This window comes from Eleginops maclovinus, chromosome 7, assembly GCF_036324505.1.
Source record: "Eleginops maclovinus isolate JMC-PN-2008 ecotype Puerto Natales chromosome 7, JC_Emac_rtc_rv5, whole genome shotgun sequence".
Taxonomy (NCBI): Eukaryota; Metazoa; Chordata; class Actinopteri; order Perciformes; family Eleginopidae; genus Eleginops; species Eleginops maclovinus.
This window is the reverse complement of record NC_086355.1, coordinates 12335620-12349870: the sequence shown is the minus strand read 5'-3', so window position 1 is coordinate 12349870 and position 14251 is coordinate 12335620. Positions and strand designations below refer to the sequence as shown.

The 14251-nt window shown below is 40.0% G+C and overlaps 1 protein-coding gene across 1 annotated transcript; it reads left to right on the top strand.

The window, feature by feature from the left end:
- Positions 1-1207: 1207 nt before the first annotated feature.
- Positions 1208-10653, top strand: marchf4b (membrane associated ring-CH-type finger 4b). The gene is given in 5 exon segments (XM_063888161.1): positions 1208-1256; positions 1259-1683; positions 7025-7180; positions 8076-8268; positions 9769-10653. Coding segments are annotated over 5 exon segments (1245 nt in total). The 3' UTR covers positions 10191-10653.
- The last annotated feature ends 3598 nt before the right edge of the window (positions 10654-14251 follow it).

The following is a 14251-nucleotide window of genomic DNA, read 5'->3' as shown; positions in this document are numbered from 1 at the left end:
GTGCTGAGAATAATGACACTATTTAGCTAAGCTTTTATGAATAATTTGTGTTGGCCATGTGTTGCCTGATAATTGAGCTGTTTAATTATTGATAATTAAGGGATGCATCTTCATTTCCTGCTTTCTGTTTGCATGATGAAAGGTAGTTAACATCTCCTACTTTGGGAATAAAACATTAACGTGACCTTTAACATTATGTATCCTTCTATAGTGATGAATGTCTCGGCTAAAAGAAGCAATTTAGCATGTTCCTGTGCATTTTCTCAGTTGTAATGAGTTGGCTGCTTGCATCACTGTGCGGAGGTGACGTGCGGCGTCTGGGAGCTGTCCCAGGAATCATGGTGCTGAAGCTGCAGCACCTTTTCAGCAGCCAATGATCACAGGACAATCCGGGGCAACGGATGCTTTCACCCGGAGCAGGACAGTCCGACAATGCTGGTGGATTTTAACGGAGGGATTTAAACCCATCGGCTTGTTCCTCGGACATGGAAATGCGACAATTGGGAATGTAAGCTCCACGCAGACTTGCCAGCGACCTGCAGTCGGCAGGAGATCTATCAAAAAAATAAAACTGTAAGCATTAAGGCTGTGGAAATCGGGATAGCTTGCCAGGTAAGATATATTTCTCGGCACGACATCGATTGATTTGAAAGGATGAGACAGTCTGAGCTCTGCTGATTAAGTGTGTGCATTTCGGTGTTGGAATATTTGAATTTAAAGATTAACCGCTTATGTTATTTGTCAATATCAACCCATTGTAGCTACTACAAGGCATATGTGATTCTTGGTTTGTGCACTCGTCGTGAATCTGGAGGGAAAAGCTTGTCAAGATAGTTTATGTTTTACAGAACAGACAGACCATTACAGCCATGAATGACAGTGGACACTGAGTGAACGAGCCGTAGCCTTATTACTTGAATGCATTTCCTATCAATCTAACATTTGCCTTTCCTCTTTTAGCTGTGACATTTATTGAACTTAATGGCTTCAGACACTTGTTTGCATCGATGGGATTTGTTTGCCTTTCGGATGTACATTCTCGTGGGGAAACAATAAAATACTTTTAATTACAATTAATCAACAAAGAAAACTGCAGACTTCTTAAAGCCCCAACACACGCTCGAAAACGCACCTCGCGACCCCATCCCACAACATATGAGAAAGTGTTGGCTCATGACGGGGAGAGTTCAGATATCCAGTAGGCTACATGCTGTCTTCTTCCAGCACCTTTGCATGGTGCTGTGAGTTTGTGGCCGGTTCAGCCTGATGCTGCGCAGCCAGGGAATGCTGAAGAGCCGCTGTTGCGTCCTGCTCGGTGACCTGAGGGTGTTCCTTCTCGGGCCACCGACACCACTGCCTCCGCTGACCCCCATGTCAGTCCAAGGAACTGAAAGCCATCAAACAGGCATCGCCATCCCCGACAATAACAACACGTTAACGAGGAGCCACCAGCCCGCAGGGGACCGGGTTGCCCCACCTGCAGCAGGAGCCACTTGCGCACCGGGCCGAGACCGGCCGGGCTGGGTGGATGCTGCAGAGCTGTCGGTGGCCCTACGCGGCTGCAGCAGCTCCTCCGACGACTGCTCAAAGGGCAAACTAGAGGAGCGGTTCTCCCTCACAAGCTACACTGAGAGCGGCTTCAGGACTCCGCTGTGCAGGATCTGCTTCCAGGGACCAGAACAAGTAAGACAAGCACATTTAAAATCACATAACTGTTAGAAGAAGATATTTATGTCATGCACTCTGATCCATGCATTAACTGCACACACCTTTCCACTATAATCTTAGTGGGATCAGTTATATTTAGTTAGATTGGAAACTCCTACTACTCTGGAGCAAATCTGCTAACCAGGTGATAGTAATGTTAATCATTTAGCCCCCAAAACATCCCCTTTTACATACAGGCTTTCTATGACCTGAGAATGAACTGGTCGTTTTTTTTTGGGGGGCTTTTTGCCTTTAATCGGTTGGAGAGTGACAGGAAAGTGGGAGAGAGAGTTGGGGTGGGATCCGGAAAGGACCACGGGTTGGGAATCGAACCCGGGTCGCCGGCGTACGATGCAGGTGCCCCAGCCAGTTGCGCCACGGCCGGGGCCAATGCACTGGTCTTTTAAGGGAGAAAACCCAGTGTCTTGGGTTGATATCAATAGTGGAGAGCCCTCTGAGCATGGATCCCAGTGGATCCTGCACTCTTCCCTTTGCATTTCAAAAGACAGACAGCTATAGCAGCGGGAAGATAATGAAAGACAGTGTCCCAATGGTTAACAATTGGAGAATACACAGGGATGCAGTAACAACTCATTATAGCAAAACAGTGTGAATCCATAAAAGTGTTATGTGCATGAAAAAAATCAAATAATACTTCTCTCTCATCTGCTCACATGAAACACCAGAAAACTGACAAAAAATGATGTGCAAAGAACAGGAGCGAAGAGCCTTCAGTCCGTTTGTTTTCGCCTTTAGGGCCACACTGATGATAATGTCACACTACATCAATCAAGAGAGGAAAATCTAAGAAGATGGCTTAGGTGTGCCACAATAAATGATATGAAATGACATCAGAGAAGCAAGTACTTACCAATTGCACACACATTTGTTACACTGTTTGGCAGAGCATTTGAAAATACATTGACAAATATGTCACATCTCACCAATTGGTAATGGATGTATGGAGGTTATGCAAAATGTGAGGCAAGATAACTGAGGTGTAGAATATAACTTTACCCTGAAACCTGTACTCATGGTTTACTGTATCAGTTAATGGTCATTGCACTGTGTGTTCTATAATCTCTCAAGGTTTCATCATCTAATTACTCCTATAGTCTGCATCACTCCACCTCTAAGCACAGACTTTTTAATTATTACTGACATTGGGTACATTGTGAGATTGCAAGACAAGGTCTCATCCTTCTTTTTTTGGCAAAAATTCACATAGTCAGCCCATTCTGCAGTCCATGCAAAGCACCTTCTTCCAAATTTGCAGCGTTTCCCATGGCCTCCTCAAACTCATCTCATCGATGTTTCTGGAGACATTGCAGCTAGTCAATAGCACTTGATTTCATGCCATCTTATCATTATGCAAGTTCTTATCTATCACCGGCCTCCCTTTTCCTGCCGTGTCTGCTGTTAGTTTGGGTGAAGTCCAGATATAGATCTGCTGAGGTGTAAATGGGAACAAGGAGAATGAGGCTCCATCTGAAAAGAGAGATGAGTGGACTTTCTGTGTGTCACTGTGTGATACAGGCAGTGGGGACATTAGTTATACTCCGTTCTCCTTTAGCCTCCAGCATGTCACATAGACCGAGGCAGCCAAGTATCTGGTCTGACAATCCACCTCTAAAACACTTCCAACCCCAAGGCTGAGATACTCAAGACAGAGTAGAGAAGGGAACGGCAGGCATTGCTTTCCTCAAGAACCCACTAGAAAAGGGCCTTGAGTGTCTGACAGAGGCAACCAATGACAAATTATTGTACTGTGATTTAATATGACACCAAACGATGTATAAGTCTGTGTAATCGAATTTCTGTCCGCTTTTTTTGTTGCCGTTTTCTTTGAGGTTCCTTTTGTGATTCATAACCAAAGTCCTGCTGTTTTTACGATGGCCACTGAAAGGCTCTGGTCGCTGTTATCATTACTCTTGGCCATGAAGCTATCCCTTCAGAAGTCTGGAAGCCAAATAAAGTGGATATCTTCCAGAGTTTTTTAAAGTCCCTGTTTGAGTTATTATCCTTTCCTCACAATTTAGGAAATACTATATGAGGAAACTCAAATACAGATTTTATAAGTAAAAGAGTATTGATCAGATAAAACCCAATTGATAACAAAGACTGTTTGTTGCCCCTCATTTTCCCCTTTAGATTAACAAAGGGAGGGATCATTTCATAGCAGATGGCTGATTACAGAGACCAATACTTAATTTAATGTATTTATTGACCTCATCCTTCAAAGAATAAGATATTTTTTCTGCTAGAGCTTTTGACCATAGAGATTTTCAAGAAATAGTCATGTAGTTCAAATACTTATAAAAGGGATATGTAAAAAGATGATATTTGTGTGTAAGGGAACCTTCCCTGAGTTGTTATGCACTATTATATTAAAGTGCCCTTTAGGGCCAGTGCTACCACTGTCCCATCCTTATTTCAACTGCATGTTGATAATATGCAAGTTCCTTCCTGCTGCTTAGAAAAAATGTTGTCTCCCCTTCCTAAATCATAACACAGATAATGCACTCGCACAGTGAGTCTGTCTGAGGCACAATGGGAAGCCTCAAGGGGTCAAGTTAGCATCATTCCTTCTATATGGCCCCACAGTGCCGAGACATTACGCTCTCTGTGCTCCATCATATGCACATAGAATGGTTCCTCTGCCATTTGTTTGAAATTGAATATAAACAAGTTACACAAGCCATGACATGTTTTGGCCTTGCTGAAGTCTACAGACAGGAGCTGAAAATCCATAAACTTAAATTATAAACCACGTTTGTTATACAATTACTTTTTAAATATCCATTAGCTGTCACTGTAATGGTTCCCATAAATTAAGCAATGACTGGAACATCCTCCAGTTTTTTTCTGACAAGCATTAATAGGTAAATAAATGTGAAATTATATGACATTAAAGATGATATTCTCACTGACTCTTTCCCTCAGACTTGTAGAATATGGTCATAATGCTAATATAAAGCTGTTTTTCGATGACTGCATTATTGCAGTAATGCTTGTGGCCTGAATGTCATTGCCTATTGTATAAATTGCTTTTGTTCAGTTTCTGTGGGAGCTACTTTATTATACAGCAATATCCCATCGTCTGAAGTTACTGTAATAGAGTTCCCTTGCATTAATTCCTAGACCCTTAGGAAACATGAATAGCCACCTCTAATTTAGTTTAATGTCGTTATATACACTGGGAGTTAATTCAATTCTATAAGGAAAGAATTAGGCGTACTGAGTTGTTTTTAGGATAATGCAGCCCAGAAAATCTTTCAATACATTGTTCTGTTGTTTTCCTTGAATCATTGCTGTTTGATCAACAAGTGACATTTAGATATCACTTTCAGTATGCGTGGGCTGTAATGCCACATTTGTTATCAGTCTCTCGCTGTCTCTTCAGCCTCAGTTGTACTGGATTGATCTGGGTTTCAGCTCTTGGCTACAAGGAGGCCAGTCACAGTGAGCGGTCTGAGTCCCACTGGAAACGGCAGAAGTGTTCTGCTGCTCCTGCCAATACACTCCCACCCTGACCATCTGTAGATGGGCCTTTTCTGCTCTAACTCCCTGCTCTCCCCTCCCTTCTCCTCGACCAGGGTGCTGCTCCGTCTGTCAGAGATGCCATGGAGAAATAATTTAACTTTTGCATATCTTCCCACAATCTCTATGCCATGTTCATGGTACTGGGACAGGTGATATTTAATATTAAATGAACTGTACCTTGGTTTGGAAAATTGAATGCCTAAGCTTAGAGGGGTGGGGAGCTTTCTTGCAGCACAGGAGGTCGGCCAATTTATTTTTTCATTCACTACAGGCTTTTTACTCAGTCCAATTAAGATTAAAACATCTATACAATACGGCCATAATTTGAATTTTATAGATCCAAGTTTCTTTTAATGCAGGTCAGGTCCTAAAAAGGGCAGCAGGCTTAATATACATCATTTGGGCCATCATCTATATCCAATATGACAAGACTAGTAATGTATTTTAACGAGCTTGGGGCCCAGAGCGAGAGATTATAAATCTCATTTGTTCCTCAGGCTGAATGTGGCACAAGAATAATGGCTGGTTAGGCTGAGCACATATTGCTGTTAAGTGAAAACCTTTTGATGCCAAATTAAGTGAATTATGTATTATCACTTTAGCTGATGAGTTTCTGACTGTTTTTCTGTAAAAACTTGTCAAGCCCCACTGGATAAACTGAAAACACGTGTAGGTCAAGTAATAGATAGGGCTGCTAATTCTCAGCGCATTCTGCTGACAGTAATGCTTCATTAAATATTCACGCGGTTCCATAGTTCACAGGCCGACCACTGAGAACCTCTTCACAAGGAAACTGATGTTTCTGCCCTGCTGAAATGCTTTCCTAAACGTATCTCCACTCCAACAGCTTTTGGTTAACCACACTATACAAGCATACTGTCAGTGAAATCAACACTATATGTATTTGTCACCAGGCTTACTTGAAATGTCCTCAATTATACTTTGGTGGACCTCAGAAAAAGTATTTCAAGATTGTCAACATGATAATATCTTTCCCAATAACTGTACCAGATTGTACATTTTGTTGAATTTCTCTCGTATATAAATGCATGACACAAGATGTTATCTTTTCCTTTTTATAAAGATCCGGTGTAGGTAGAAAAGGAAAGCACAAAATGTGTGTTTTTTTTCCTGTGTTTGCGTTTGGTCTGCTTGAACTTACCATATTTACAACTACAAAAGAATATGTATGTGACAGCTAGTGTACATTCATTGCAGTTTTTTGCAGGTTTGTTGTGGTTTGCTCTTTGAAAAAAGCTTCAGTGACTAATTCTCCACAAGTGTGGAAATCAAGCATTTTGCCTGTCAACTTGGTGTGAGGCAAAGCTTTAATTTCACACCTGAACTCTGCTGTATTATGACAGAGTTGTGCAGAGCTGTGTAGCCTGTATGTGTGTGTGTGCACTCACACGCTTATCTAACTGTGCATGCAGAGCTCTCAGAAAATCAATACGCTGGCACAGCGAACTGCAAAAATATGTACATGTATAGAGTAACCTGCAAAGGGGTTAAAGGGTTATCTACAGGGAGTAAATACGATGATAAAACAAAGGATTATCAGCAGATAAATGATTGTTACACATTTTCTTGATTTTGGCAGCATTTCATTGAAACTTAAATCCAGTACATCAGCATACATCAGCATCAGTGTTTCACCTGCAGCGGCAGTGATTTTCCGAACTCAATAGACTGTAAATGTTTGTGTTGATCTGATCTGAATCTTGGAGGAACTTTCGTCCTGTGGTTGCTGGTATTGATGAATTCTCTCCCACAGGGGGAGCTCCTGAGCCCCTGCCGGTGCAGCGGGTCAGTACGCTGCACCCACCATCCCTGCCTCATCAAGTGGATCAGCGAGAGAGGATCCTGGGCCTGTGAGCTCTGCTACTACAAATATCAGGTCATTGCCATCAGCACCAAAAACCCACTACAGGTGAGATGTTTTTGTAAAGAGCAGCAATGTGGAAATTTTAAAAGGAAAAGAGCTAAATGAGAAGCAATGGTTTTATCCCTTGGTGAAATTTTTAACAAGTTGGCAATCATGACAAAGATATAGTAGACTCAAGACACTGAGGAGTAACAAAGCGTATCAAAAAAACTGAAAGACACTAAGACCTGGAACGTCTGTTTTGCCATGTGACATAGCACAATTGTTGGTGTTTATCAGCATGGGAGTTGATAGCCCAAGGCTTTTCTCTGATGGGACTAATTTGGATGCATTTTTGTTATATTACATGTATTTGGGACAAAAGACAATTTTCAGGGATCACACTAGTTATAATCTGATCACAAACCGAAGAATTCAACTGAAGATGAAAGTTTTTGAATTAAAAAGGCTTTTCCCTCTGATCTCCAGAACAGAATGATTTCATAAGCAATTTTCCTCTCCGTTTTGGACTTTCCGGATATGATAGGATGCTTAGAAATTAGTTTTGTAAGGTTTCTTTCAGGCACCACTGATTATGTGCTTGATATTCAGTTGTATCGTTCCCTGATGTTTTATTTATGTCAAAAAATCTGAAAACGCTGAACTAAATGACAGGTACAAATAATGTGCATGTTTGCAAACACAAATTATGCACAACTGTGTTTTCCCTACCATTGCAGCATTCAGGAGTAGTGTTATGATCAGCCTGATAAACTTATATAGTGATGTTATTGTAATGAATGCTCGTTATCACCTATTAAATATATCTTTCTCTTGCTGGTTTTATTCTGAATATTCCTCTTAATGCTTGTATCTCCAATGTTTCCTTAAATTCAGTAAAGCTAAAAGAGGAATGAGAATTCAATTAAAGAACCCTACTGTGGTCTGTGTCTTCCTCCAGTGGCAGGCCATCTCCCTGACAGTGATAGAGAAAGTGCAGATAGCAGCAGCCATCTTGGGCTCCCTGTTCCTGATGGCCAGTATCTCCTGGCTGGTGTGGTCGTCCTTCAGCTCGTCAGCCCGCTGGCAGCGCCAGGATCTCCTGTTCCAGATCTGCTACGGCATGTACGGCTTCATGGACATCGTCTGCATCGGTGAGGTGCTAGATTATTACATTGACTTGTTTAAGGGAATTTCTCTTCCTCTTTGAATCAATCAGTGAATTAGACAAAGAAATGATATTGTGTGTTTCCAGTCTGGTGCATTATGCATTTAAAACAAACACAATAAAGGTCAAAGATTTACCTTTGAGTCAATAATTATACCAGTCAGCTGTGACATGAGCAGTTTACACTGTTGACAATCAATACGACAAATCTATACCACAGACTACATCATATAAATATGAATATGTGGTGTCTTATTATTGCATTACACATGTTATTGTTTGTCCACCGTTATTCATATTGTTCTAACAAATCCCTGTTATTATATTAGTCATAGCTTACTTTAAGTGTGCATTTAAACATTGAACATTCAGTTTTTTCAGCAGAGTTCATGGCATATATAAAAAAATGTGTCTCACTGTATAATAAAAACTGCAATTGCAAATGCAGGCAAACTTTGAGGACCGCTGTGCACTGATGTAAAACAACACGAGATGATGAAAGTGGATCAAAGATATTTTAATCATCTTCTGGATTTGTGTAGGTGTCAAAATTCAGACTTGTAGCTTCCTTTTCATGCCTGCTGTCTGTCTCTGCAGCTGTTTTGTACTGTTGTGTGATGGCACGTCACATTAAGAAACTCTAAATGCCACTGCAGCAGACAGCTGGATAAGAGGAAGAGCAGATTGATTGTCTCCGGTTTGGTGGCAAGGATTTATTAACTCTGCACTTTACAGAGATTAACTTCTCACCTGGTAGACTCAAAGATCTGGCTTTCTCTTATCCACAAAAACAAACTGAGACTGGATTTTATCAATAAACCCTATAAGTATAAAAGACGCAGGGAATTATTCAGCATCCCTTTGCAGCAGACTGCTACGGCAGTGAGCCAGAGGATAATATTGCATCATAATTGTAATAAGAAAACAATTAAATGCATTAGCTGTAGGATGATGCCTCTATGTATACCTGCTGTAGTGATGATGAATGGTACGGACGATAACAAGTTCAAATGTTAGGCAGACTACAAAACATCCCATTTTATAGTATTACTCTCTGCATGACTTGCAAATGAAATATATGTAGTCAAGAAAATGAGGTCTAAGCATCTTGTTACAGATTGATTTCAATTTTCCAGATACCGAGTTCAATGAACATGAATCAATAAGCAATTTTAAAATGTGATAAGATGTTATCGAACAACCCCAGAGAACAGATGCATCATTTTTGCTAACCTTAATCTAAAAGTAGAGAGTATTGCTGTGTCATAAATTGTGCCACGTCTACAATTTTTCCAAGAAATAAAGATCTTATCTCAGGATTATGGTGCCATACTGTAAAGATAAGTTGCTTTGTTGTCTGCTTATCCCTCAGCTAATATTTCCTGCAGCCTTTAACACCCACTGCAGAGATATATATCACTTTGAGGTGTCATTAAGACGGCTGCCAGACAGTGACATTGACTAATTGATGCTCTGATCTCCACAGCATTAATTGTCCACGAGGGACCTTCTGTGTTTCGAATCTTCCACCGCTGGCAGGCTGTGAACCAGCAGTGGAAAGTCCTGAACTATAGCAAGTCAATGGACAATGAGGATCTGAAGAACGCTGTGGACAGAACTGTGACTCAGCCCAGCCCAGGCTACCAAACTGGGGTAGGAGTGTCCACCTCCACCTCCTCGCTGATGGTGGTAGCCTCCACAGCCGAAGGCTCCATTTCTACAACCGCGGTGACGTCTGCAGGAGGACTGGGAGCACATGTGGATCCCAACAGCAGCAGCAACGCAGTGCCAGACCAACACTGTTCCTACAACATCCTCCACCTCCTCAGCAACCTCAGGCAGCCGGAGCCCCGCAGCCAACCCAGCAATAGCACAAGAGAGCTGGTCATGAGAGTCACAACAGTCTGAGGAGCCAAGAGAGGCCTTATCTCACATGGAGGGGAAAGATTTATGAACCAGCTGACAGTTGAAAAAAAAAAGTCTTATCTTAACTGCACTGGATTGATACCATGTTCTTGTTTGTCTCAAAATGCATCTCTGATGTCCTTACATGGATTGAATAAAAGACGAAGTTGTTTGATTTGCAGAATTGGTTGGAACATTTTTATTTTGGATATTTAGGGTCAAGAATATTTGCTTATGTGTGTTGATATTCATTCCTGATCCTTTTAAACAATATTTGAAGAAAATAATATAATCTTAAAAGGTCCCCTTACTAATTTCAGTTGATGGAAGACCAAATGTATCTCCAGCTCTGTTTGAGGAACAAAGACTTAAAAACTGTAGTTCATTAAGGTTAGATTTTCTACACCTAACACATTTACCTCATCATGTGTTTGCATTACAATGATTCTTAAATAGGAAGAACTCCCTATAGTTGACATTTTTTTTTTCATATAGGTGTAATAAATGTAATAAAATGCATCTGAATTTGTATAAAGCAGTGCAGTTTTTAACTTAAGTTAGTGTGGTATATTGTAATTATAAACAAAGTCTTCATATCTTTGCATGAATAATTGATCAGTAACTTTTATCTAATGTCCGGATGCATTGCATACATTGTGTTCAGGTTGAACGTCTGCTGTTTGTAAAAGCAGAATAGAGAGTACGAATTGCAACCGTGAAAAAATATATGTGCATAATTATTTTTCTTCTACATGACAGGCAAGATATAGAGTCATAAATCAATACAACAATGATGCACTGTTTTGTACTGTTGAGTCTTAGATTTTCTTTCAAGAAACCATTGTGTGATTTTGATGCATGCCACCTTTTCTCAAATTAAAGCTTTTAACAGTACATCTAACAATACATCAATTTACTATCCATCCATACAACATACAGAAAAACGAAACAAGACAAATCTCTTGTTGCAGCTCCAAAGCAGTGGTTACACTTTCAGTCCATTAGGCACACATTCATGTTCACACTCGGCAAAGTCAGTGATTTCCTCCTCTCTTGGCTCTCAGATTCAGATATGCTCTTTGATATATCTCCTCCTCTTTTTTCATGTCCATGAGAGATGAATTTTATCCCAAGAGACTGTAGATATCAAAAGCATGTTGAAGGAGGGAAGAAACACGCTCATAGTGGGGTAGGGATTGGGGCGGCGGGCTTTTTTCATTTTACCCTTTTTTTTCCTTCAACACACCGTGATGCTATGCAGGGAAGTCACTTTTTATAACTGTACAGTTTATCATTTGCAGTGTCCAAAAATGAAAAAGGAATTTGATGCTAATATTATCCATTACGAGCAAAATGCCCAAAGCTGATCATAGTGTGAAACCACTTTCAGGAGCTCTGCTTTTGAGCCGTTTCCAACATGAATTACTTAAGTTGTGCTTAAAATGCATGAGGCTAATAGAGGATGTCATGCAATTTATTTTTATTACTAAAGGATTATGCAATGCAACAGTTCACTGTAATGTTGTTTTATCAATATAACGCTATTTAACATCATTGCTGTGTCAAAGATCAAAACATACAACTAGAATTGCATCACCTGCTTTCTGTTTAGCCTTTAGTATTTCATCTAAATAATGTTAACTGGTGGATATGCTATTTTGCTCGTCTGCTGTGTCTCATTATAATCAAATGCCAGTATCTGCAGAGAATCAGGTAGCACCGTGATTTTCTGCTGAATTATTTAAGCCATCAAGTGCTGATATTAATGGGTGGGAGCTGATGTATAGAAGCGACTTGCAAGAGCTGGGAGGTTGCATCATCAAACTGCTTGCCTCAGTTCTCTTTATACCTTGTCTCTTTGTTCTGCGTTCACATAGCTTTGATAAATCTCACAAAACAAACAAATGCACATAAGAATGTATTTCCTCTTTCAGGATTAATACAAACCACATCCTAAGTAATTACATTTTTGAATTGTGCGCAGCTGCACAAGTTGAGATCATATCTATTTGATGCTTTGGAAGTTGCAATATGAATTGTACTATTTTTAGATTGAAGTTATCTTTGTTCTCTTTTAAACATACACCAACCTCTTCAAGGTGCTTTCCATTTCTATTTTTAGTTTTCAGGTTTTATTTAATCGATTGATAACCTACACTCTGGTCCCATTAGAAAACATGACCAAAAGTTGTTCATGAAACTCAATCAAATGTTAAAGCTTTTAAAATTCCTATCACCTCTGCTAAAGCAAGTAATTGAGGCACTTTGCAGAGCCTGAATGTATGAAATTCATTCGGAGCAGACATTTCAGACACAGTGTCTTTCTCCTGGTTGGTTGTAACAAAACCATTGAATACGCATTGCTTTCATCTGCAGAAAATTGACCCAAAAAGGTTTTTTTGCAGACTATATACAACAGAGAACCTTTGAAACTGGGTAAATTGCATACAGCTAAATGTGCTATTTATGCAGGTCAAAACTGAATCAGACAGGCTGGAAGCATTGCATTCATGTCATGCATCTTCTCATGCCACTGAAAATGAAAAGGAATATTTCTGAAGTGTTGCTCTGTTCTGTTGAGTTGAGATGAAATGATGATAGAAGCAAAGACGGTCAGGCTGCGAAATAGCAGGAGAGGCAGCCATAACACTTATGGTCAGATCTTTCTTTTTGTAACTTTTAAACAAAGACACATTTGTCCTTTTCATATACACACTAACTAGCTTATAGATTCAGAGGCTGCTGAAGCCTAAAGCAGAATCTTTTGATTGAATTATCCCAAAAAGAAAAACAACATATGGTCAATTCAGAGGTCCAAGATAACTAATCAGCATGTTTTAGACACGGAAGGAAACACACACACATACACACTGGAAGAAACTCCAAACAGGAAGTTTACAGCAGACATTCACACCCAAAACCTTCCTAGTGTGAGATGACAAGACTATATAACCACTGAGCCTCTGCACGCATTCAGTTCCCATTCCCATTCCCATTACTATATTCATTACTTTATCTTCCGTCAGCATTAAAAAGACTTATAAAAGCAAGGAAACAATTGAAAAGATAAAAAGCATCCTTGTCCAAAAAAGATCTTCAGTAATATTAATCATTCTTAGCAATAGGTTTTTGTAGCTTGTGTTCTCCCCCCGGTGGCTCATTGATGTACTGCTCTGGAGCACAATCAGCTTTGTATTCACACTCAAGTGGCAACATTTGGGATGTGGGTAGAGATTAAAGGCTAAAGGCATTAGCTAGTATGCTTTTAAAATTGCCATATAGTCAGATGTACATTTACAAGTACAAGAAGGAGAAAAATGTCTTGTTGGCATGTGTACGTGAACATGGAGATCCCGTGCTCACTAAGTGATTGAGCTTGTCTGTGTTGAACCACGATGATACACCGCTTAGTCATCACTAGTGTTTTAAAGTAACTAAATACATGTATGCTTTGAATTCCACCCACACAAATTCACAAAGGAAAAAAGGGGAACAGAGGGTTAACTCAGTGTCCTCAATGCTTTGTAGCATGTGATAAGGTTGTGATTCAATGTTAAGATACGATTCAATGTTAAGATACGATTCAATGTTAAGGAATAATCTAACCAAAAAGTTCACTCCACCTCCATGAGCTGCAACACTGAAGTAGTGATTGGATATCTCTAAATACATAATAATCCAACATTAAAATAATACTTAACAATCCTTTTGTGCATTGTTGTTTTAATACTGAAACGTAATGTTCTTCTTCCATAAAAATGATCTGTTATATGGTTTAGATTTAGATTGTTTAGGTAACAGCATAAACAGTTAAGGGTGTCAAAGCTGAATTGTATAAGATACTGTGTGCCCTAGTTAATGGAGGTTATAATAATCATTGCTTCTCACACTGCACAGCTGCTATTCCTGTAAGTGTTCATCTGGATGCAGCAGGCGTTTTAAAAGACTGTTGCCCAGGAGGAAAAATCTCAGATCGCCTGCTCTCTCTTAATCGTTCACACGCTCACTCAGCATCTCTTTGGAAATGCACCCCCACCTACCACACACACACACACACACACACA